At 43.5% G+C, this 26,439-nt stretch overlaps 1 protein-coding gene across 1 annotated transcript in view; it reads left to right on the forward strand.

The window, feature by feature from the left end:
* Positions 1-5,073: 5,073 nt before the first annotated feature.
* The window catches only part of cdh13 (cadherin 13), a 1,031,775-nt gene continuing 1,010,409 nt past the window's right edge, over positions 5,074-26,439 (forward strand). The window contains exon 1 of the mRNA XM_033035775.1: positions 5,074-5,240. Coding sequence (XP_032891666.1) covers positions 5,196-5,240 — 45 coding nt within the window. The 5' untranslated portion in view covers positions 5,074-5,195. The remainder of the gene's footprint in view (positions 5,241-26,439) is intronic.

Raw genomic sequence — 26,439 nt, forward strand, 5'->3', positions numbered from 1 at the left:
GAGGAATCAGAGGAAACCCACGCGGTCACAGGGAGAACATACAAGCTCCGTACAGACAGCATCCGAAGTCAGGATCGAACCCAGGTTTCTAGTGCTGTAAAGGGCCTGTCCCACTTTCCCAAGTTATTCACGAATTCTCCCGAGTTTTCAAACTCGCAGAATGTTCGTAACGAGTCCGTAGGAGGCCGTGGTCCGTGGATATTTCGTAGCGGCTCGTTATGCCAGCCGTAGGTACTTGGGGAATCAGGTAAGTCGGGACGTTTTTTCCAGCCTGATGAAAAATGTCCACGAGTAGAAAAATAGCCCTGAGTACCTACGGCTGGCATAACGAGCCGCTACGATATATCCACGCACTCCTACAGGCTCGTTACAAACATTTTGCAAGTTTGAAAACTCGGGAGAATTTGTGAATAACTCGGGAAAGTGGGACAGGCCCTTAAGGCAGCAGCTCTACATCTGTGCTGCCCCTATCTATATCTCTCATAATTTAATATATATACCTATTGGGTCTCCCTGCAACCTCCAGCATTCCAGAGAAAACAATCCAAGCCTGTCCAACATCTCCTGCACCATAATAGACAAATTTGCCATCTTGTTGTAAGTGTTATGATAGACTCAAGGTGAATTTTGGATGGTGTAACCTACCTGCTCTGACTGTGCTGGTGGCAAGGTCTTTCTTCTCTTGATGGTGACATTGTACTGCATGCAGCACACCACCCATGACTCCCCACAACCTCTGTGCCGTGTACTCCGCGATTCCACCAAGCAATCTGGGCATCTGAAGAGCTGTTTCCGCAGACTGCGCCAAATTCTGTGTGTGCCGTAAATCTGTGTGTGGCGATTGCACACCTGAATTACGAGCCATTCCGTCAGCAAATAGACCTTGTCATTCAGTAACCACCCTTTGGCTCAACTGCAGATGGCACTGCAAACTGTCTCAGAACAAAAGCAGTACCTCTGTTGCTAGGATACCTGTTTGATTCACTGTCCGTAGTCAAACTGCTGGTGGAATTTGACAGAGTGAAATCCCTCTCAATTTCAGCATTGAAAGTGTTGACTGTGTGAAGTCAATGCCACTTCACATCCTGGACAAGACTCCTATGAAACCCTCATGTGCTCACTGACAAGAAGGAAGGTAATGTAATTATCTTTCCTTCAGTATAGAGTCTTAGTGCTCTCCCTTACATAACAATGGGCAGCAAAGTGCACTGGGCTGTAAGCTGCCCAACCTAAATATGAGATACTGTTCCTCCAATTTGCGTTTAGCCTCACTTTGACAATGGAGAAGACATTGGACAGAGAGATCAGTGTGGGAATGGGAAGGATTTGTTGTATGTTCTATTTGCAGGGAATGAAATGAAATGAACCTATGAAAATGAATTGGTTTTAACAGGTTGGTGAAGGAACCTTAAAAAGATCAAAAATCCTTTGCAATTCAAAAGTCAAAGTCAAAGTCAAAGTCAAATTTATTCGTCACATGCACCAATGAAGGCAGTGAAATGGATTTGCCAGGCAGCGATACACTTAACAAAAGAACACACAATACACAATAGATTTAAACACAAACATCCACCACAGCATTCTTCACTGTGGTGGAAGGCAACAAAGTTCAGTCAGTCCCCATCCTTTTGTTCCGTGGTCGGTGACATAAACCCTCCGTAGTCGCTGCTATGGATGGCCGGATGTACAAGCCCTCACGTCGGGATGATCGAAACTCCGACGTCGGGACCGTCGAACACACTCTGCGGCGTGGAGTGCCCGAATCAGTACTTTGTTACCAGAGACGGTGGCTTCAGGAAGTTATAGGCCGTGGCCGGCAGTCAGAGCTCTTCTCCGGCGATCCCCGGCATGGGATCCCAGACTCCGGAAGGTAAGTCCACGCCACGCCCACGTCCGCAGACCACAGCCCCATGATGCCAAAGTCACCAGGCCAGCGATCGGAGCACTCCTTTCTAGCGACCCCATCGGCAAGGGTTCGCCCGCTCCGTGATGGGAAAGTCCACGCTGTGCCCGCTGCTGAAGCTCTGGGCCCGACTCCGGGAAAGGCTGCTCCAATCCAAGCTGTTAGGCCGCGAGGAAGGCGACATGGAAAATGTCACCTCTCCGTCAAGGAGGCGACCGAAAAACGTTTTCCCACTCCCCCCCCCCACCCCCCACACAAGACATACCGAGAGACACTAAAACAAACATTGTAACACGCTGCTGGCAGGGCAGCCCAACCGACCTGTTCACCCTCAAGGATGAAAATCATCAAACATGTGTAAATTGTACCAGCAGTTAGACAGTATCGACCAGCAGCAAGTATATAATAGTAGAAAACAAGGAACAGCAGAAGTTAGGTTTATAAAAAGATACCAAGGGCTAGAATACCTCAGTGGGTTAGGCAGCATCTTTGAAGAACATGGACAGGTGACGTTTTGGGTCGGGCCCATTTTTCAGACTGTATGTAAATACTGGATGATCCCTTTAACTAGTGCTGTTGAGATATCCTTCCTGATGTTGCTAGATGTTTAGCTGTCTTTATGAAAGGTTGTTTGAACACTGAGCTCTGACAAGGCAGAGCTGAAATCAACAGTGAAGAAAACTGATGGGTATTATGATCTGCCTGTTCTGCATACCTCTGATGGGCTTTAACAGTACACTGACAGAAATGCACATATATGCATCGATCAGTAGTTTGTTCTTCAACTTGCATCTGTAGTATCCAAATAGCAGGAGCTGCAGATCCAACTTACTGCGTTTGCAGTGTCTGGTGTTCATGAGTTGTGATTACAGCAGTTAATCCTCAAATTTCTTGCTTTTCAACTTTGCAGTTTGGGTTAAACTACCCCTAAGCTCCAGTTCATAAGTGATAGGAGGAGAATTAGGACATTTGGCCCATCAAGTCTCCTCCGCCATTCAATCATGGCTAATCTATCTTTCCCACTCAACCCCATTCTCCTGCCTTCTCCCCATAACACCTGACACCTTTACTAATCAATAATCTATCAATTTCTGCTTTAAAAATATCCATTGACTTGGCCTCCACAGCCTTCTATGGCACTGAACCTCTGAAATTCCTCCTCATCTTCTGCCGAAAGGTACATCATTTAATTCTGGGGCTATGGCCTCTGGTCCTAGACTCTCCCATTAGTTGTTACTATTGATGTCTAGCCATCTCTATCCACCAGTTTAAAGGTTTGGGCAGATATATATGGATGTAACTGGGAAAGAGCAATTCAGACTTTGTCTGCTTAATTGTATCCAAGGAAGCAAGTCCAAAGCCAATAACGTTGTGAAACACATGATTTGCAGCATCATCAAAGAAAGGGTACAATATCCTGACATGTTTTCCCATAACAAACCTTGTCACCATCACCGTGGTTAAATCTGCTATTCAGACTGCTCCAATATAATTATTTCTGAGATTTATTGTTCCAGCTTCTTCAGGAGTTGTTGGAATACACCACTGACTGTTTAGAGAGAAGCTGGTTCTCTGTAAACGATTAAATGGGAGTTGGATCAGTTCTTAACTGGTTTTGGATCATATTCATAACAAACTGAACCAGAGTGCTGGTGTAACTCAACGGGTCAGGCACTCTTCGGAGACTATGGATAGGTGTCATTTCAAGGCTTTTCGATAGGCACAGGGAAATAAGTGATAGGAGTAGAATTAGGCCATTCGGCCCATCAGATTTCCTCTGCATTCAATCGGCTGATCTATCTCTCCCTCCTATCACCGTTCTCCTACATTCTCCCCATTACCTCTGACACCCATACTAATCAAGAATGTCTGTGTTGAACATGATGCCAAGACCATCTCTTATCTACATGCACATAATTGATATCCCTCCATTCCCTGTATATCCATATGCCTATCCAAAAGTCTCTTCAATGCCACTATGATATCAAATCCATCCACCAACACTGGCAGCACATTCCAGGCAGCCATCAACCTCTGTGTAAAACAAGTTGCATGCGTTCTAGTATTTGATTTTTCCATCCTTGGAAATGCATGGGGATGGAGGGATGTGGATCATGTGTAGGCAGATCGAACAATTCATCTCGGCATAATACTCACCGCTGTGTTCCTGGGCTGTACTCTTCTATGCTCTACGTGTCCAATCTTGTCATAAAAAGAACACGGTCCACGCCGGAACATATCCATGTTCTCCATTGATGCTGCCCCACCAGCTGAGTTTCACCCGCATTTTGTATCTTTTTGTTGCATTTGCAGTTCCTTGTATCTAGATAACAAACAGAGTGAGTGGTCTTGTAGACCGCCGTTGGATGCTCGAAGTGATGTGCGAGGAGTTCTCTCTAATTGACCCTGGTGCCTCCCCTCCCCCTCAACCACCTCCGCCCGCTTGTATTTCGCCTTTCTTGGAGATCAAATGCATTTAGGTGGCGCTCTAACCCTTGCGGGACAGGCAAAGTAGACCAACTGTTCAGTCTTTCCCATCTTCAAGTCGAAGATCATTGATCTGATCGTTAACTCTTTCTCTCCCATCACGATGTTGCCTAATCTCTGATCACCCCAGTATGTTTTCAGTTCTGCTGCACGTTATACATATTTGTTTAAATATAATTTCTGCATCGACTATCGGCGCTACAGGTACACCCATTTATAAGAATAAAAACTGTTGCCTGCAAGGTAAACTAGTATTCAAAGATTAACACAGAAAGCTGGAGTAACTCAGTGGGTCAGACAGCATCTCTGCTGAAAAGGAATAGGTGACTTTTTGGGTCAAAACCCTTCTTCAGACCCAACCTCATACATTCCTTCTATCTAGAGATGCTGCCTGCCCCGCTGAGTTACTCCAGCATTTTGTGTCTATCTTCGGTGCGAACCAGCATTTGCAGTTCCTTCCTACACAAACTATTATTCAATTTGCAGGGGAGGGCAGACTCGAGTTGCATTACTTAAAAGGGTGGCCATTGTAAATGCGAGGCGGTTTCCGCAATTCTTTAAGTGGCAAGTGTATATATTCCCACCACCCAGCCCAAATGCCTATCGTGGTACTATTGTAGGGATTCTCTGCAAAGCCATTGGTTGTGGTCTCAAGTAGCCGCCCAGTGCTTTAGTGATGATGCTGCAGATCTATTTGGGAAGTTGGCTTGGTTTCAAACCAGCCTCAAGCTGAGCTCTATATAAAAATATGCACTGTGGTATCCAGCGCATGAATGAAACCTGCAGGACCTTGTAGTCGGCAGACATGGAGCACAAAACTCAACTAACGCTGGCTTTTCTTCTTGTTCAGGTAAGGGGAAAAAAGGCAATTCTAATACTTTCCGGTTCACACCGTTCCCTTATTTATGCGCGCTTCGTCTCCTGAAGGGAAAAGATAAGACAATTTAAAACGCAGTGCTAAAGAATGCAACACGAGGAGACGGGATTTCGACGGGCAATTTACCACGGAGGGGGATGAAGCGTGTTCTCTCTGGCAGTGAGGTATCTGGCTGGATTCTGCTCCGCTAATGTTTAACATGGATGTTCTTTATCCACGGCCAGGTTGTTTTATGCGGGAGACGAGGAAGAGGGGATGGGGGGAGTTGCATTTTCACTTCGGATTTTTAGTTTTTTCCCACCCTCCCCAAAAGTGTGCAATATCGGACTTCCTAATCTTCCAGTACTCCGAGGTGTATATATTTTTTATTTTGTTTAAAGTTTCTGGGTATATAATTTCTTGTGGATGAAATCATCTCGCTGGGAAAGCGCAACAAATCCCTTTAGACTGGACCTGCTGCTGCTGTCAGTCAATGCAAGGAAGCCTGGAATGTGTGCTGGATTAAGTGTCCAAAGTAGCGGGCGGGAGAGTGGAGGGGAAATTATCGCCCAGCTTCCTAAAGGGAAAGCAAGTGCGGGGATATATTTTAGCGCACGGCCACAATTTGGCTTCTGGGTTGTTGCGTTTTGACAACTAATCAGGTGCTGAATGTTAAAGTGGCGATTAAGGGGTTAACCAATGAACGGTAAACCACCCCTTATTCCGTTAGTAATCAGGGTTTCAGGCGTGTCCAGTTAGGCGTTTAAGACAGCACGGGGAGATGAGCTTCAACGTTGAAATGAACGCGTGACTTCTGTTAAATAAAGTGCATGATGCCCGTACACCTTGTAAATTGCTTGGATCTTTTTAATCAGAGCCCCGTGTACCCGCTCCCCAATGCAGCCACGGTCGGGACCGCCACAACATATTGTCTGCAACTCACTTTCTTAGGTGGCGTGGGACGTTTTTGTTTGTTGCAAGCTGTAGCTCACGGGCAACACATGCCTGTTTAAAAACATCCCCCATAACTAATTATTAATCTCCCAACCAAGCTAATACATTGTCACCGCTCTAACAGAACACCCATTGCGGCAGGTTGGGACCTGGTTGCTGTATTCAACAAAAGAAAAACACAACTAGCTTCTATCATCTGCCTAGTCTGATGATCAGGATTTCTAAATAGTTTGACACTTTTTTGTAGAAATGTTTTATTTTTTGAGTTTGCTCCGACCTTAGAAAAAAAGTGTGGCTTGCGATGCACTGTATAACTCGGTGACTCCACATCTGGGCGTGTCTGAGACGCGGCAGCAAGATTTGGGACTCTGCTCTTATCAATCCCACGCCAAGACCTTCAGAAGCGAAGCTCTGTGCAAGAAGAGGCGCACACTCCCGCAGCGGCGAGTCCACTCCGACCCTGAGCTGAAAAGCAGGTTCGCCGAGGATGTTAAACAGAGTAGACGATCGTTGCTTTCTTCATGTTCCTTTGGTGGAAGGAAAATCCCAAGTTTACACCATTGCAAAATGTGTTAAGTTTCCATCAATTATTTGTATTCCATTGTAGGAAGCAGTATCAATACTGTGCTGTCCCCGCCACTACTGGAACCAAATGAAATGCCAAGAAAACGAGACGAAACGAATATAATGCATTCCCAAGCAATAAACTTGGTCATAACATGACACTTCCATCGGCTGTCAGGAGATGGCGCAACAGATTATTATGCGAATCATCCCCAAAAAGATTCGCCTTGGTTCACCTTCGAGTCGCGGTCCTACAGGGAATTATACAACCTTAGCCCTTTGTACTTCTCACATTGCATTAGCCTGTGGTTATTGGTAGACGCAAATGTAATTAAAGAATTAATTCGTAGTGTTCAGAGATCGTTGGTATAATCAACAAGTTGCTCCATGTCAGTTATTAATTTTAAAAAAACGAAGATTTCAACTGGTTTAGTTTATGTTAAAATTAGTTAAGAATGAGTTTAAGTAGGTGAACAAGCTGTTTTAAAATGAAAGGATTTTAAATTCAAACACCTGCATGCTGATTTTATTTTTAAATTGCAAATGCAATGTTCTTTTCTCTCTCCGATGAGGTTCTGTATGGAGTTGCAGAACTTTGGTTCATTATAAGGGTGAATTGCAGTATATTTAGTAAGATTTTGGTTTAGTAATTAAATGAAAAAAATATTTTAAAAATCCTGATGGAGGCATGATACTGCAGATGCTGGAATCTTGAGCAAAGCAACCTACTGGAGAAACTTAGGTTGAAGAAGGGTCCCGACCAGAAACGCTATCTGTCCATTTTACTCAACATAGGCTGCTTAACCCATCGACTTCCTCTTGCAGTTTGTTTTTTAGTGAAAACCAGGATGATTTCTCTAATTCAATTTTCTTGCCTTGTTCCTTTGGCTGGAGGATGACTTCAAGTATCAAGTATATCTTTATTGTCATTTTCCTGAGTACTCGCATACCCAGAGAAAACAAAAAAACGTTGCTCAACCAGTGTCCATTCAGTAAAAAATAAATAGAAATAAAAATACATATATCATCATGAACAAATTAAACACTCTACTCTCTACTAAACATCAACAGGCGTTCCGATCGGCAGCGGCACGACAGTGGCTCTGCTGCAGTGTGTCCAGGTTGGTGGTTGGTGCGCGATACTTTGGCAGGGGGCAAAGTCCGTTTATCAGTCTTATAGCCTGCGGGAAGAAGCTGAGGAGCATCCTGCTGGTTTTGCAGCTAATGCTCCTGTACCTCTTCCCAGATGGCAGGATGGAGAATATGTGATGCGATGGGTGGTAGTGGTCTTTGATGATGGAGATGGCTCTGCTGATACATCTCTTCCTGTATGTGTCCAGCAGGAAAGGGAGTGGAGCACCAATAATCCTGCTGGCGGTCCTCACAATCCTGTCTAGTTGGTGCCGTTCGTACGCCTTGCAGTTCCCGAACCAGGAAGTGTTGCCGTTGGTTAATGTGCTCTCGATTGTCCCCCTATAAAAAGTTCGTAGGTGTGTAGTGGGGAGACCTGCTTTCCGTAGTCTTCGGAGAGGGTGTAGTTGCTGCTGGGCTCTCTTGACCAGTTGGTCGTGGACATCAGGTCATCTGACAGGTGGAGTCCTAGGAACTTCACGCTGCTGACCCTTTCCACATCAGCTCCATCGATGTGCAGAGGTGTATGGTGTTGTTTTCCCGCCCTCCTGAAGTCAACCACCATCTCCTTAGTTTTTCCCACGTTGAGAATGAGGTTGTGGGATTTGCACCATCCTGTGAGCAGCTCCACCTCTATCCTGTACGCCGACTCATCATTGTCACTGATGAGACCCACCACTGTTGTGAGCATGGGCCACCCAATATAATTGACTGAACATGCTAGGGCATGAATGTTGGGGGTGCCAGCCTGGTCAAAGTTACTATATGCTTTGAATTGGTCCATGTGATGAGAAGAATAGATCGGCTACATGCCCAGAGTGGGTGAATCAAGGACCAGAGGACATGGGTTCAAGGTGAAGGGGAAAAGATTTAACAGGAAGCTGAGGGGTAACTTTTTTTACACAAAGGGTGGTGGGTGTATGGAACAAACTGCCAGATGAGGTAGGTGAGGCTGGGAATAGCCCAAGGTTTAAGAAGGAGACGGGCACATAGATAGGACAGGTTTGGAGGGATATGGACAAAACGCAGGCGCGTGGAACCAGTGTAGCTGGGACATGTTGGCCAATGTGGGCAAGTTGGGCCAATGGGCCTGTTTCCACACTGTATCACTCTGTTCCAAGCAAAACACAGCTACTGGTGGAACTCAGCGGGTGCGGCAGCATCCGTGGGGTCAGTGATAGTTGTGATTAAGATTCTGCATCGGACTTTAGAGTGTAGATTGGAGAAGGGCAGTATAGGGGTGAGGCAGGAATTGGCAAGCTAGAGGTGTAACCAGTTGAGAAGAGGTATGATGGGCAGATGGAGCCAGGAAGGGGGAGTGGAGGTAGGGGCAGAGGCTGGAAAGTGAAAAGTGGAGTCGAGAAAGGGCAGCAAATTCTGGAATCTGGCAAGTAATGAAGGAGGATGCGGAACTAGTAAGGAGTGCATAGATTCCATGGGCCATGTATGTGGGTGGAAGAAGAGTGCAGCCAGATGTGGGAGGGGACGCAAAATTGAGTAATGGGGGACTGAGTGATGGGTTGGAAGGGGTGAGATGAAATAACCTGGTGAATTGGATGGAGAGAGAAGGAACACGGGTGTGGATTACCTGAATTTGATGTTCAAGACATTGGGTTGTGTATTACCCAAGCTGATTGAGGTACTATACTTGTAGTCTGCGTTTGGACTTGCCTAAACGTGTGAACGTGGAGGGGAATTAAAATGGGAGCTCAAGATGTTCATTGCGGACAGACCTGGGAGCTACAGATGGCCAGTTTGGATTCTGTTCTAGCAACTTTGGATGAAATAATTGCACTTGAAGTCTTTTCGTGATTTAGGTTGGAAAATATGAATCTATTCGGGTGTCATGTTGCAGTTATATAAGACGTGGGTGAGGGCACATTTCGAGTCTTGTGTTCAGTTTTGGGCACCGTGTTGTAGGAAAGATGTCACGCTGGAAAGAGTGCAGAGAAGATTTATGAGTTGCCTGAGATATAGGTTGAGCAGACTTGGACTCTATTCCTTGGAGCGCAGCATGATGAGGGGTGTTTTTATAGAGGTGTATAAAATAGTGAGAGGAATAGATCGAGTAAATACACAGTGCTTTCACCTACTTTGGGCAATCGAGAACCAGGTTTAAGGTGGGGGGGAAAGATTTAATAGGAGCCTGAGGGGTAACTTTTTTACACAAAGGGTGGTGATATGGAACAAGCTGAGGTAGTTAAGGCAGGTACTATTGTAATGTTTTAGAAATGCTTAGACAGGTACATGGATATGGTAGGTTTAGAGGGATATGGGCCAAATGGAGGCAGAAGGGTCCAGTGTAGATGGGATGTTGGGCCGATGGGGCCTGTTTCCATGCTGCATGACTGTGATTAACAGTTAACATTCTTTTTAAAATCTCAATGATAAGTGCTGCTCTTGACTCTCACCAGTTGTGGAACAACCATCTATTTCCATTGTAAGTATTGCCTAATTATGTGATGTACTAGATATTGCTGATATCATAATCGGACAGTACAGAATGGAATCATTTTTGCCATTATGCCTGAAATGGATGAGACTGGCACTGGCCAGATAATCATAATTTGGGAACATATTGTCCCATTGCACAAAGAATATAGAATAATACAGTACAGGAATGGGCTCTTCAGCTCATCATGTCCATGCCAAACATGATGCCAAATTAAACTAATCTCCTCTGTAACCGATATTCCGCCTTCCCTTGTATAGCCTCACAGTCTCATACTCTGTGCTCGAACCAATGAAAGCTAGTTACCAATGTAACAAATGACATGCCTTTGTTACCATTCTATCTACTTGTGTTGCCACTTTCATGGAGCTTGGGACAACCCAAGATCCCTCTGAACATCAATGCTGTTAAGGATCTTGCCCATAACTGTATACTTCCCCTTTCATTGGTGTATGCTTTGTCTTTTGGGATAAATAAAATATCTTTACAGATGCTAGGCTTAAATCCCAAATATCTCGTTGTTGTCATATCCCAAGGATGGGCATAAGTGCTGATTATCGCCACGAGGTTTCCATCTTATGGGCCAACTGCTTCCATTCTACCTTATGGCTGCTGAACATCAAACTAGTTCCTTTCTGCTTGGAATTTTTTTTTTTTTTTAAATGGAACTCTGAGGATCTCCAGAAAGAAGTGGATTTGCAATACATTTATCAGATGTCAACTAGATATCCCCCCCCCCCCCCCCCCCCCCCCTCAAGAAAAATGACGGTACGTACACCTGAATAATAAAACCTTAATAAAGCATCTGTGGTTGGGGGGGGAAAAAAAGTGACAGCAGACAATAAACTTGCATTCAAATGCAGCCTCACTGATCCAGTGGTCCTTTTATTTCAACAAACTCTTTGCTATTTGGTCCTATGCTGCATTTTTAAACGAGAAGCTATAATTCTGACATTGGACAAAATATGTAACGTGTAGGAAGGAACTACAGATGCTGGTTGAAACTGAAGATAGACACAAAAAGCTGGAGTAACTCAGCGGGACTCTGGAGAGATGCTGCCTGCCCACATTGGACAAAATGTGTTCTTATTTGAACCTCATTGAGTTGGGTTAATTTGTCTTTATGGTTCAATTTTGGTCTGAATTGTCTTTATGAACCTTTATCTTAGTAGACAAAAGGGCTGCTTGCTTGCAGCAAAAGCAAATGGTTTTTGTCAAAGGTAATTTCATTTACACCATTGAGCTTAATGTAATGTGTTTTTTTTAATATTTATCACATTAAAGAAGTCTAGTCTAAATGTGTTAACCTAGCATGCACTAAGCTAAAAGTACAACAGTAAATTAAACAATATCAGTCTATAGCAAATGCTATCATGATCTGGAACAGCTCGTTCCCGTCCGTGGTATTGCAATATTATTCTTTATTAATATAAAATGATGAAAGTTGATGGGCCTCGCTCATATGAATTTTAATATTGGAAATAAAACAGAATTCCAAAGAGATGCTTTTGGAGATGGATTTATAAATATGCTGGTTGTATTGGAGTAAGGTATCACTTATTTTTAAAAGCAATTTTTGTTGAGTGTTAATGGGGAAAACCTCTATGCATTTCAGCAGTTGAAACCAACAGAGCATGAAGAAAGCTAAAGGGGAAATTATCCTTCTGATATTGTGAGTGGTGAATAATATTGATCACCTTCATATCTCCAACTGTTTTGAATGTTTCTGTGCACCAAGCGATACAACCCCATTAAAGCGTGGGGATGGGGTTAGAAACACTGGGTCAACAGCTAGGAGTATAATCCATGATGCAACAAGCTGAGTGGAGATTCCTCCATTATTATCTATCTATACATCCCCCTCTACCCCAATCTGCTCGTACAAATTGAGTTTCTGCGTTAGCAAAGTGCAGTGTTCAACAACATTCAAGTTTGATGCAGCAGCCAGTTTTCTCCTCTACTCCAACTAGTTGTTTTGTTTGAAGTCTTGCATTCTTTAATAAAGAAATGGATTTAAAGTAGTTACAGTATACACATTTCACCAAATATGCTCTTCTTCCTTGTCAATGCTGCAGCCAACACAACTCCCAGCTAACAGAACCGTGTTATTCCTAATCTTAGTGCACCTTGTACATTAAAAGTATTAACAATATCCTGTTTTTGCTCCTCATGAAGTGAATAAGATATTAGTTGCTCTGGATTCCTGCTATCTAAGAAATGGTTTGGATCCGTCTCGTACAACTTCATTTGCGAATCTCCCAGTGTGCAAAAATAAAAGTTGATTGCATCAGTCTGGATTGATAGTAACAAAAGTTCTCAGTGACTGAATGTAAAGAATAGTTTTGAAATAAATTGATACCTCTCGTGATGTTTCCTTGATTGCAGTCATCTTTATGCAGAGGGGTCTGAGAAGACAAACCACTTGCATAAATAAATTTGACTGTTATCTAAAAGAAACAAAACTTAGACCAACACTGTGTATACAATCTCAGCAACGTGAGGTTTTGATGCAATGCACAGTAGTGGATATTACATTGAATATTCAAAGGAGCATTTCGGGCAACAGATTATTTTTTATGTGATGTTATGCAATCAGCCTGTTCCTGGAAATAGAATACTATTGAGAATAGATTTTTAGAATCGGTTTGCAAAGAATAAAAAATCCATGTAACCACCATTTTCTCCGAACAAGCATGATTCATTTTTCTATAAACGGATGTATAGCAAATGGAAATGTATGAGTAGAATTTACATAATAACGATTATTAAACATATTGCTTCTGAAAGAATTCGGTGAACTAATTTTGTGTGAAAATCTGGCTAACATCAATCAATCTTGTTAGTTCCTGAATTTTAAACGTGTTACTATTGTGGATTGGTAGCAATATACCTACCCTTCCTCCATTGCCTGATACAAATGACAATATTACTTTAATATTTACTTTACCAGTTAATTCTTGTTGTGATGGATGGTGCTGTCATAGTATGAACCACAATTACTTGTACTGGAGAGCTTCAATATGTTGTATTCCTGAATTATACAGAACAATGTTTGTGCTTGGAATTGAAAGTATAAAATTTAATAAATAGAATAAGTCAATTTTTGTGTTAATAAAATGTTTGAACATTGACAATTGTTTCTATTTGGTTTTTAACATGAAATCTGCCTTATTTTCATGGATTAAGCAGTACCAAATTGTGCTCATCAGTTTGAATGATAATAGATCTGTGTAGGGGTTTTGCGTTTCCCTTTACTCCACAAAAAGGATTCCCCTAGGTTCTAGACCTCGGAATTATGGTGGGATATGATAAAAAGGTTTAATTGACCAGAGTGTGCCGATGAGAGAAAACAGAAACCAAGATGGACTCAAAGCAAGTCTAAAATTTACAGGCTTTATTAAACAATGAGAAATCGAATCTCACCAACACTACACAATACGTGGCTAAACTTATGCTTTAAACTAAGACTATGGACGGAAAACTATCGGGCACGTCGTGAAACTTACTTTAACACAATTTTACTTGCAAGCATATTTACCCTCAACCTCCTATCCTATTTCGGGAAGTTCACCAGGTCACCAGGATACTCACAGCTTAGGTCGATGCAGGCTCACGGGCTGTCCAGCAGAGCAGGAAGAGAGGAAGAGTGGAAGAGTTCTGGCTTGACTTCGGCTTTTATACCTGAGCTTCCTTTGAAACCCCCAGGTGGTCCACTGGATAAAAGGGGTTCTTTTGATGTTTCCCAGTTTCGATCTGGCATGAACAATAGGCTTCCGATGATAAGGGGTTTGCTGATGTCATGATCCCTCAGCCTGATCGTTATCATCCCCGATGGTGATTGTGCTTGTGCTGGCCTGTTTACCACCGTCTGCTGAGGCTTGGTTCCTTCCTTTGTGTATCCAAGAGAATCTCGTTATCTCTGTCTCAGCCTTTCCTGTTCACACCGTTGTGTGATGTCCAAGTCCACAGGCCAGATGGGTTTGAAACTTGAAATTGATTCTTTCTGTGGATTGGGGGGTTTTTCCGTTGCAGCCAGCAAATCTGTCTTTTTAAAATATCCATGTCCTTATCCAAGTTCTTCCATTATTTTGGAGGATTTGCCCCAATAACTTACATCTGGAAAGGGGAAACTTATTCAGAATTAGAATTAATCTTGCATTCTGTTTAGCATTAAAACATTTTTTTTTACTCCGCTTTATCTCCAATCATGCATGTCAATTATTAAAAGATGGTCCTCATTCCAGCAATGTAACATTCATTATTTGTGAATTTAAAAGTCACTTATTATAAAGATACTGATGGCATGGTGGTGGTTTTGAGAGTAGTATTTGATGCAAAGAGGCATCAGATTTGAGTTTGGTAAACTACTTTCGTTTGATACTTTAATCCCCTGATTCCTGCTTGCTTGTGAGCCAGATTTCAGAACCGAGGAGACGGGTGTAAACTCAATGTTATACTTTTTGGATTTATTAAATACATGCTTTGTTAAAGAGTTTTGCCAGTAATGATTTATATTCCTCATAAATAGTGCTGTTATTTGTTTGAACAGTTTTAACAGTTTCTTGTTGCTAAATATTTCAATGCATCTTTACTTACAAAAAACTTAATTATGTAAAAAAAAAAAATATTTAAAATATTTTAATTGAGTTTAATTAGTCAGTAATCCATTTGGATGAAAGGTTCATGACAATGATTTGAAGTTTTTTTTAAAGCAGTTTTTAGCTCATTGTTTAGTTCAGTAAGTAGCAACTCCTCATTCCCGTGAGCCCCTCCTCACCAAGCACGCACCCATTTTCTCCCATTATCCCATCCCGTTTCCTCTTTCCCAGTCTCCATCCATCTACGTTCCTCTTCTCTGGCTGTATTGTCATTCCTCCTCTCTCGTTATCTGGCATGGTGTTTGTCTTTAGCCATTGTGCATTATCTAGCAATCAAGCCCACCTCACCAGTATCCACCTATCACTTCCCAGGCTCAGTCCTACCTCCACCTCTTTTACAGCTTTCTTTACTACCCCCCCTGACATTTCCAATGTGTGCAGAAAAGTCCTGACCTGAAACGTCACCTCTCCATTCCCTCCACATACGCTGCTTGACCTGCCGAGTTACTCCAGCACTTAGTGTTTTACTTTTAGCTTATTGTAACATGGGCTTTAAAATTTCCCGGCCCCTTCAGTTTGATTCTGAAAGTGATGGAGATGTAGGTGTTAAATTTGCTGTGAAGTAATCGCTTTAAAATGTAGGTGACGATTGACTGGTTCCAGATTTTTTTTTTTTTAAGGCGAGCTAATGACATTTGATTTAATATGTAGCAGTGGATGACAAGAGACAATTGCTTGCATTTTAGTCGTTAATTTGATGTTTACACCCCTTCAACCTTATATGCAGTACCACCGACTGCCACGTAGCTATTTTGCTGCTTGGGAAGCAACTTTTGCTGTAGTTTTGATTGAAAATGATGGAATTGCAGTGAGCTTGATCAGTATCTATAAAAAGAGAAGAAACGTTTATATTTCAGTTTGATAATCTGTTATCAGAACAATTATGAACATTGTTTTAACTCAAGACCGATCTATTGAAGGCTGGGCTATTTTGTTTCTAAGTACAGACTAGGAGTACCTCAAGCGACCTGGTCGGGAAAAAGAACTTGCAGAATAATTTGATCACATTTTAATGAGGAAAATTACTTTTTATGAATACAATACTTATAATAAACATTTTATCAGAATTTTTTGTTGATAAATATGGATCAGTTGAAGTTGCTTCTCGACGAACTGGGCAAGCAAAGTTACAGAAGCATTTGTTTTCACTCAAAGTATTTTTACTGCATTTTAAGGAACAACATAAAGGCATCGAATGACTGAGCTCTACATGACAGTTGCAGGGATAGCTGTGCTTATTGTCATGCAAAATGTGTTAAAGGCATTGAATGCAAATTAATGAAATATATGTGCCATGCTGAATGTCCATCCAGCTTCACAAATAACTTTCAGAAAATGGTTGAGCAATGATTTTAGATATTTATGCTCCAATTTATTAAAAAAAAGTGAAACTAATCTCATGTTTTTTCTTAATATTAAACTTATTTTCTTAATCTTAACCGTTTATCTTTTTTGATGTTCACTTGAACTCGTCTTGATTTTCTAAAAGCACGCAATCGTCAATAAATGGGTCAAAGGATCATCTGGACTTTTATTTGGGCAACTTTTTGTTTTCTGCTAGGTTGTTTGAATACGGCATTTTAGATTTTTTTTTTTTATGTAATGTATTCCTTAAAATCTATAGTTTGAAGAATTAATCCTCCCACTTCCTCCAAGGCGTAGCGTCGGGCACCTGCATGGATCCCAGCTACGTCTGCCTCTTTGCAGGGTACGTTGAACAATCTCTGTTCCAGCCATACACTGGCCCTATCCCCGAACTCTATCTCCGTCACATTGATGACTGCGTCGGTGCTACGTCCTGCACCCATGCAGAACTCATGGACTTCATCAACTTCACCACCAATTTCCATCCTACACTCAAAATTACTTGGACCGTCACTGACACCTCCCTCCCCTTTCTTGATCTCACTTTCTCCATCACAGGAGACAGACTATCGATTGATGTCTATTACAAACCCACTGACTCCCACAACTATCTTAACTACACTTCTTCCCACCTTGCTTCCTGTGACTCTATCCGCTACTTCCAATTTCTATACCGCATAAACCCCCAAGATGAGGTGTTTCGTACCAGGCCATCCGAGATGTCCTCATTCTTTAGGGAATGGGGTTCCTCTCCCCATCATAAGTGAGGCCGTCACTCGTGTCTCCTCGGTGCTCCACCCGCACCTCCCCTCACCCTAGTCACAACAGAGACCGAGTCCCTCTAGTCCTTGCCTTTCACCTCATCAGCTGCTGCATACAACACATAATCCTCCCAAATTTTCGCCAACGGGATTCCAACACTAGTCACATCTTCCCATCGCCACCCTTTTCCACATTCTCTCCGCAACTCCCTAATTAACCCAGCCCATACCTTCCCACGCAAACCACCCCCTCCCCAGGTACCTTCCCCTGCAACTGCAGAAGATGCAACACCTGAACCTATACCTCCTCCCTTGACTCTGTCCTGGGACCCAGATAGTTCTTTCAGGTTAGGCAGAGGTTCACTTGCACCTCCTCCAACCTCGTCTGTTGTTTCCATTGTTCAAGATGTGGAATCTTTTACATCAGCAAGACCAAACGTAAACTGGACAATCACTGAACACCTTCGCTCAGTGTGCCTGAACCTACCCGATCTCCCAGTTGCTAAACAATTGAATTCTCTTCCCATTCCCACACAGACCTTTCTGTCCTAGGTCTCCTCGTTTGTCAGAGTGAGGCTAAATGCAAATTGGAGGAACAGTGTCTCATATTTCACTTGCGCAGGTTACAGCCCAGCAGTTTCATAATTAATTTCTCTAACCAAGTAACCCTGGTATTCTCTCTCTCTCTATCCAACCCCCACCCAAGTTGCACCAGCTTCTCTTTTCACCCAACAGAAGGCTAACAATGACCCATTTCCTTTATCATCGCTTCATTGTCTATATCACTTGCTTCCCTTATCACTAACTAGTCTGAAGAAGGGTCTCGACCCGAAACGTCACCCATTCCTTCTCTCCAGAGATGCTGCCTGTCCCGCTGAATTACTCCAACTTTTGGTGTCTAAATAATGAATGAAGAATTAATAATATCTTTTACATTTAGATTTTCCCCCTCATTTCACTTTTTTAAATGCCATCTGAATAAATAATATAATTTTCTGTTTGAGGAAATCTAATCCTCCTTGAAGCACTCTGCATGGAAAGTTGCAGATGTTAGAAGCTTCAAATAAAAACTGAAAATGTTGTAAACACTGTGTGGGTCGGGCAGCATCTGTGGGAAGTGGGATGTTTCCCGCCATTAAGTGGGAAGTGTTAACACTTGTGTTTTGAATTTGGTTTGCATGATGTGGTTTCTGCACTGGAGAAACCAAATGAAGATTGGCCAGATGCTTTGTCCAAGCACCTACATTCGCTCCATAGGAATGACCTTGACCTTCCTGTTGACTGCCATTCTGATTTCCATTTTACTCCCATTCTAAGCTGTGGCTTCCTGCTCTGTAATATCTGCAGCTCATCTTCCTTTTGTTGCTTGCTCCTTTAGTCTGTGTCATAAATGGCCATGTCGTGTCGCAGTGACTTATTTATTGGCTCGGTTTATCTTCCCATCAATGGAGTTTGACCTGTTGGCCATGTCCTTAAGTCCTGCTGCGACCAAAACATAACATAGACAATGAAGCACAATCATTCTCGGGCTGTCCTATTAACCCATTTGACCCGTTACTTTATCACAGATTTTCTCATTTTTGTTCTATTTTTGTTTTCTGTTACGACAACTGTTTTGAAATTACCTCTTTTAAAAAAAATCTCTTTCCCAGTTCTTACAAACAATCCCTGACATAAGAAGTAAACTGTTTCTATTTCTATAAGAGGTGGCTTGTCTGAGAGTTTACAGCAATTTTTATTTTTAATTCAGCCACACAGTGCAGTTTAAGAATTTCTCCTCCCAGTTTTCATTCTGTAGAAAGAAATGGCCTTTTCCCGAGAAAATATTTAAGTTTATTCTCGTGTTCCTTGAAATAGCTTCATATGTGTGGATTTAGACATTCATCCAGACAGGCTTCTTAAAAAATGCAAGATTACATAAAAAAAAAATATACACCACTTTAATGTATGTTTCCAAACGAGTTAATGCCAGTTAGAATGAACTTTGAAGTTAAATATGTATTTACCTTGGTTCAGACCTCTTCAATGTCCAGTTTAGTTTGGAGATACAGTGAGGAAACTGGCTCTTCGGTCCACCGAGTCTACGCCGACCAGTTTTCCCCGTACACATACACTATCCTACACACGCTAGGGACAAGCCAATTTACCTACAACCCCGTACGTCTTTGTAGTGTGGGAGGAAACTGGAGCACCCAGAGCACCCACGTGGTCACAGGGAGAACATTCAAAATCCATGCAGACCGCGGCAGTAGTCGGGATTGAATCCGGGTCTCTGGTGCTGTAAGGCAGCAACTCTACCGCTGTGCCAACATGCCATCAAGTTTGACCAAATGGTGTTAATAGTGATGGAGCTGCCAAAATTTATTTCTGGTGGGACTTTCAACAAAATATAACCGATTCATGACTGGTAAACCTCTCGAAGGAAGCTGTTAATAATACTGAAAGCTCAAACTGAGCTTTGTTCAAAGTGTAGAGTGAATATCTTGCTGTCTTGGACAGGGCACGGCACAACTCTCCATCAAATAATCTCAAGTAAACTGACCCAACATTAGGATCCTCCACACAAGGCCATCAGGCGGTTTCAGCAGGATCTATTAGAAATGAAGTGACTTAGAAATACTGGAATGAATGCTGTAAAAAGAGAAATTCTTCCATATTCATCGATCAGAAATAAGCTTTTTAAATAAAAATAATTGAGGAAGTTACAAGCGGCACGTGACAGGAATTGATGGGTGTACTCAAGGACATCACACACTTTATAAGTGCCTGCAATGCTGGAAGCTCTGCATATTTGGGGTATTGTAAGCAGTGTTTGACCCCATATCTGAGGAAGGATGTGCTGGCATTGGAGAGGGTCTAGAGGAGTTTTATAAGAAAGATCCTCGGGATGAGTGGGTTAACATATGATGAGCCTGTAACGGCACTGGGCCTTTACTCGCTGGAGTTTAGAAGGATGAAGGGAGGGGGGCCTCATTGGAATTTACCGAATAGTGAAAGGCCTGGTTAGAGTGGATGTGGAGAGGACGTTTCCACTCGTGAGAGAGTCTAGGACCAGAGGCCGTAGCCTCAGAATCAAAGGACGTACCATTAGAAAGGAAATGAGGAGGAATTTGTTTAGTCAGAGGGTGGTGAATCTGTGGAATTCATTGCCACAGATGGCTGTTGAGGCCAAGTCAATGGAGTTTTTTAAGGCAAAGATTGATAGATTCTTGATTAGTATGCGTGTTATGGGGAGAAGGCATGAGAATTGAGTTGAGAGGGAAAGTTAGATCGAATGGTGGAATAGACTTGTTGGACCCAATGGCCTGATTCTGGTCCTATAACTTGTGAACTTATGCACAATGTGCAAAAGTCACATTTATCTGAAAAGGGAGGTTCCCACTTTGGCAGTAGGAAGTTTTTTGTCCTGTATGGACTGAGAGTAACCCTGAGTTTGAATTTTGAAAGTCATGCAGCCACTTTTAGTCTGTTGGAATCTAAAAAAACAGTTTTGTAATGATACCTAACACTTTCTTCATTCCTCTTTGCTCTTTTCTCCATGAATTTAATAAAGATTTTAATGCATCCAAAATTCAAAGGAGTTCTTTAAGTTGCATTTGGAGATACAGTACATTGTGGAGACGGGCACTTCTTGCCAACTGAGTCCACGCTGACCAGCGATCACCCGTACACTAGCAATATCTTGCACACTAGGGCCAATTAAAAACTTTACCAAAGCCAATTAATCTACAAACCTGTATGTCTTTGGATTGTGGGAGGTCACAGGGAGAATGTACAAACTCCGTACAGACAGCAACCCGTAGTCAGGATTGAGCCCGAGACTCTGGCACTCTAAGGCAGCAACTCTATCGTTGAGTCACTGTGCTGCCATGAAACAATAGTATACCATTGTATACAATATAATAGTTGTATTGTTTTATAGTCTATAGTTGTGATGATAGTGAGTTCTCTATTTCTGTGCATAATCAGGGCTGGTGTTATGGAGCAGATGCTTTACTAAAGATGCCATTCCGATGTTAATCCAAAGTCTAACCACTTAACTGAGCAGGTGCCCAAACAATCTATCTATCTATCTATCCATCTATCTATCTATCTATCTATCTATTATATAAAAGTCTGTGCCTGTCGCCTGCCGTCCGTCCGGCTGCCTTTCTTCCTTTTGATTCGTTCCATCGTGTGATGTCACAATGCCAAATGCTCGCAGATGTCCAATCGGAATGGATCCATTTACATGGACGGCTGTCGACTGCCTTTCTTCCTTTGATTCCCTGCAACTCCGAAACCAGACGCAGAATCGCCGACATCTTTTCCCCTGGTGAACGTTCCATCGTGTGATGTCACAATGCCCGATGCTCACAGATGTCCAATCGGAATGGATTCATTTACATATGCCTTTGCAGGAGCCCCAGCCAATGGTGAACGTTCCATTGTGTGATGTCACAATGCCCAATGTTCACATATGTCCAATCGGAACTTAAGAGGGAGTTAGATGTGGCCCTTGTGGCTAAAGGGATCAGGGGGTATGGAGAGAAGGCAGGTACAGGATAATGAGTTGGATGATCAGCCATGATCATATTGAATGGTGGTGCAGGCTCAAAGGGCCGAATGGCCTACTCCTGCACTTAATTTCTATGTTTCCCTCTCCTCACCCCTCTCCCTCTCCCACCCTTCCCTCTCTCCCCCACCCCCCTTCCCTCTCTACCCCACCCCCTTCCTTCTCTCCCCCCGCCCCCTTCCCCTACCCCTCTGTCTGTTTGGGGGGTGGTTAATGTGAGTGTGATGCCGCAGCCCCCCCCCCCCCCCCCCCCCCCCCCCCAATATTAAAAAAAAAAAACTGGCTTCTCACCCATAGAAGCAGCCCCAGCCCCTGGTGAACATTCCATTGTGTGATGTCACAATGCCCAATGCTCAAATACATTGTTGCCATAGAGGGAGTACAGAGAAGGTTCACCAGACTGATTACTGGGATGTCAGGACTTTCATATGAAGAAAGACTGGATAGACTCGGCTTGTACTCGCTAGAATTTAGAAGATTGAGGGCGGATCTTATAGAAATGTACAAAATTCTTAAGGGGTTGGACAGGCTAAATGCAGGAAGATTGTTCCAGATGTTGGGGAAGTCCAGAACAAAGGGTCACAGTTTAAAGATGAGGGGGAAATCTTTTAGGACCGAGATGAGAAAAACATTTTTCACACAGAGAGTGGTGAACCTCTGGAATTCACTGGCACAGAAGGTAGTTGAGGCCAGTTCATTGGCTATATTTAAGAGGGAGTTAGATCTGGCCCTTGTGGCTAAAGGGATCAGGGGGTATGGAGAGAAGGCAGGTACAGGATACTGAGTTGGATGATCAGCCATGATCATATTGAATGGTGGTGCAGGCTCGTAGGGCCGAATGGCCTACTCCTGCACCTATTTTCTATGTTTCCCTCTCATCACCCCTCTCCCTCTCCCACCCATCCCTCTCTCCCCCACCCCCCTTCCCTCTCTACCCCACCTCCTTCCCTCTCTCCCCCTGCCTCCTTCCCCCATACCGCTCTGTCCATCTTCCACCACTCCCCCTACCCCTCCCTCCCCACCATTCCTCTTTTCTCCCCCTTTCCCCCTCCTCTCTCCCCACTCCTTCCCCCTCCCTCCATCCCCCCCCCTCACCCACGTCTCTCTCCCCATCCCCCTCTCTCACCTCCTACCCCGCTCTCCTTTCCCTCCCAAATCTGTCCCGTTTCCTCCTCCTCTCCCCTCCCTCCCCTCTTCTCACCTCCCCTCCCCCCACCTGTGTGTTTGGGGGGTGGTTAATGTGAGTGTTATGCCGCAGCCCCCCCCCCCCCCCCCCCCCGCAAACGCCGTTAGGGAAACAGAAAACTCTGTGGCTGCCGCATGCCGTCCGGCTGCCTTTCTGCCTTTTGATTCGTTCCATCGTGTGATGTCACGATGCCCAATACTCGCAGATGTCCAATCGGAATGGCCGATGCTAGCAGATGTCCAATCGGAATGGATCCATTTACATGTACGGCTGCCGGCTGCATTTCTTCCTTTGATTCCTTGCCACGCCAAATCCAGACGCACAATCGCCGAGATCTTTTCCATTTCGGTAGAGATTTCACTTTTCTTTCTAAGTATCCGCTCCTCATTACATTTCGTCGTGTTTAAGTACACGTTTTTAAACAAATCCTTCTTTCCACCCCCCCCCCCCCCCCCCCCCACCCCCCCCAATATTTTAAGAAAAAACTGGCTTTTCACCCATAGAAGTAGCCACAGCCCCAGCCCCTGGTGAACATTCCATTGTGTGATGTCACAATGCCAAATGCTCAAAGACATTGTTGCCATAGAGGGAGTACAGAGAAGGTTCACCAGACTGATTCCTGGGATGTCAGGCCTTTCATATTAAGAAAGACTGGATAGACTCGGCTTGTACACGCTAGAATTTAGAAGATTGAGGGCGGATCTTATAGAAATGTACAAAATTCTTAAAGGGTTGGACAGGCTAAATGCAGGAAGATTGTTCCAGATGTGGGGGAAGTCCAGAACAAAGGGTCACAGTTTAAAGATGAGGGGGAAATCCTTTAGGACAGAGATGAGAAAAACATTTTTCACACAGAGAGTGGTGAATCTCTGGAATTCTCTGCCACAGAAGGTAGTTGAGGCCAGTTCATTGGCTATATTTAAGAGGGAGTTTGATGTGACCCTTGTGGCTAAAGGGATCAGGGGTATGGAGAGAAGGCAGGTACAGGATACTGAGTTGGATGATCAGCCACGATCATATTGAATGGTGGTGCAGGCTCGAAGGGCCGAATGGCCTACTCCACTTAATTTCTATGTTTCCCTCTCATTACCCCTCTCCCTCTCCCACCCATCCCTCTCTCCCCCACACCCCTTCCCTCTTTCCCCCTGCCCCCTTCCCCCTACCCCTCTGTCCCTCTTCCACCACTCCCCCTACCCCTCCCTCCCCACTCTTCCACTTCTCTCCTCCCTTCCCCCTCCACTCTCCCTCCCCACTCTTTCCCCTCTCTCCCCCCACTACTCTCCCCCTCCCTCCCTCCCCACCCCCCCCTCCCCCACATCCCTCTCCCCATCCCCCTCTCTCACCCCCTACTCCGCTCTCCTTTCCCTCCCAAATCTGTCCCGTTTCCTCCTCCTCCTCTCCCCTCCATCCCCTCTTCTCACCCCCCCCTCCCCCCACCTGTGTGTTTGGGGTGTGGTTAATGTGAGTGTGATGCCGCAGCCCCCCCCCCCCCCCCCCCCCGCAAACAGGTCTGCACTTGGTCTAGTATTCCATAAAACTTTTCCAATGGGAATAGGAAATTTATGTTGCAACCAGATCAACATTCTTTCGTCAGTAGTTACCGTAAAATATTATCAGCCCATTAGCACCATTTGCGAACTGTGAGAGATCATGTTGCATGTTAAATGATGCTACCATTTCTGTGGCTGTATAACTTAGTATTCTTTGGAACATTTTATGCAGTAAAAATTGTGCTGCCTTGTTATTTTAAAAGTTCTGCTCCCTTGCACCATAGTTTTGATTTCCTTTTATCTATATTTGTTTATTTCATACAAGCACTCAACAATATTTTAGTTCTATTATTTGCTACACCGGAATGTAATTATTGCTCAAAATGCTCTAAATTTGAAACTTTGTGGGTTGAAGGGCCTGTTTCCATACTGTACCTTTCATATGTTCAAAATTCTGAAATAAATTACCCATCTGTTTCTTTTTGGTTGGAGAACATTGCATATCCTTTCTATCTATCACTTCCTTGCACACATTTAAATATATTTGCTAAGAATCATCAGATTGCAAGAATGTGTCTTCAAGAAAGTATATGTGTGTATATACGTATATGTGTGTGTTTTTGTATGTGTGTGTGTATATATATGCGCACACACACACACATATATAAGTATAAAAAATTGCCTCCAATTGCAAAGCTAGTTCTGCCTCCAAACGCTGAGTTTGTCCTCTCGTGAACACATGTTCTGGCAGCATCTAACGTTTTGACTGTCAGTTTAAGTTGGACTTAACATGCTTTTTCCTGATTCTATCAAGAGGTAAAATAAAATTATAGAATGGCAATTTAAATAAAATTGCGCAAATGATACAAGATTAGAAAATGGTTTGTAATTGATTATTTTCCTTGAAGGAAAAAATCAATTTCTGAGCTCTCATCGTCTTTATTCACGATCCAGAGAATAACAGTGTAGTTGGAATATCAGTGAGTAGGGAAACTATAGATATAGAAAGACTCGGAAATTATTCATTGTATGGTTATAGCTTGATTGTACTCGTGTCTAATTTTATTTGACTAGATAGCATGAAAACATTTCTGTACGAAGATGTATCTTGGTACACATGACAATAACATACCAATAACCACATGGTTTCCACCACATCGCTGAAATTGAGTATTGACTAGGCATGTGTTATGTGGAGTACCCATGCTCTGTTCATAACGGCTCTCTTAGGGTGGCACAGTGGTAGAGTTGCTGCCTCACAGCACCAGAGACATGGGTTTGATCCTGCCTATGGGTGCTATTTGTATTGTGTTTGTACATTCAGTGACTGCGTGGGTTTTCTTCAGGTGCTCCATTTTCCTCCCACGCTCCAAAGACATACAGGTTTGTAGATTAAATGTCTTCGGTAAAAATAGTAAATTGTCTCTAATGTGTAGGATAGTGCTGGTGTACAGGGATCGCTGGTCAGCGGGGACTCGGTGGGCCAAAGGACCCGTTTCCACATTGTTTCTCAAAACTAAAGGAGCTTTTAGTTGCTTGTTATTTTTTAACTCGCTTCCCAGTCCTGCACGGACCTCTGTCCTCTGCTTTCTCCATTGCTATAAAGAAGCCAACACACAAATTAGGAGAACAGCATCTCATATTCTGCTTGGCTTGCTGACAACCCAATGGTATGGATATTAAATTTCTAATTTTTAGTTATCTGCACCTTCTTGTCCTCTCCCTGTGGGGCCCACCGATCACTTGCCAGTTGCTATCCTACACCCCTTCCATCTGTGTTTCATCCCCTCACTATCTGACTCTACCTCTCACCAGCAGCCTCTGTCCAGTCCTCCTCGCACACTCCCTACTTGGCTTCATCAACTTGTACTCATCAACCTCTCCCTCTCTGGTGCCATCTATCGCCGACCAGCCTTTGTCCCACTCCTCTGTGTACTGCTACAAATGGGACCTCTCTCCTGTTTTCCCTCTTTCAACCCTGAAGCAGGATCTTGACTTGAAATATCACCTTCTACCCTTTTGCCTCCACAGATGCTGATTGACCTGCTGAGTACTTGCAGCATTTTAGTTTCTTTTT

This window comes from Amblyraja radiata, chromosome 17, assembly GCF_010909765.2.
Source record: "Amblyraja radiata isolate CabotCenter1 chromosome 17, sAmbRad1.1.pri, whole genome shotgun sequence".
NCBI classification, from domain to species: Eukaryota; Metazoa; Chordata; class Chondrichthyes; order Rajiformes; family Rajidae; genus Amblyraja; species Amblyraja radiata.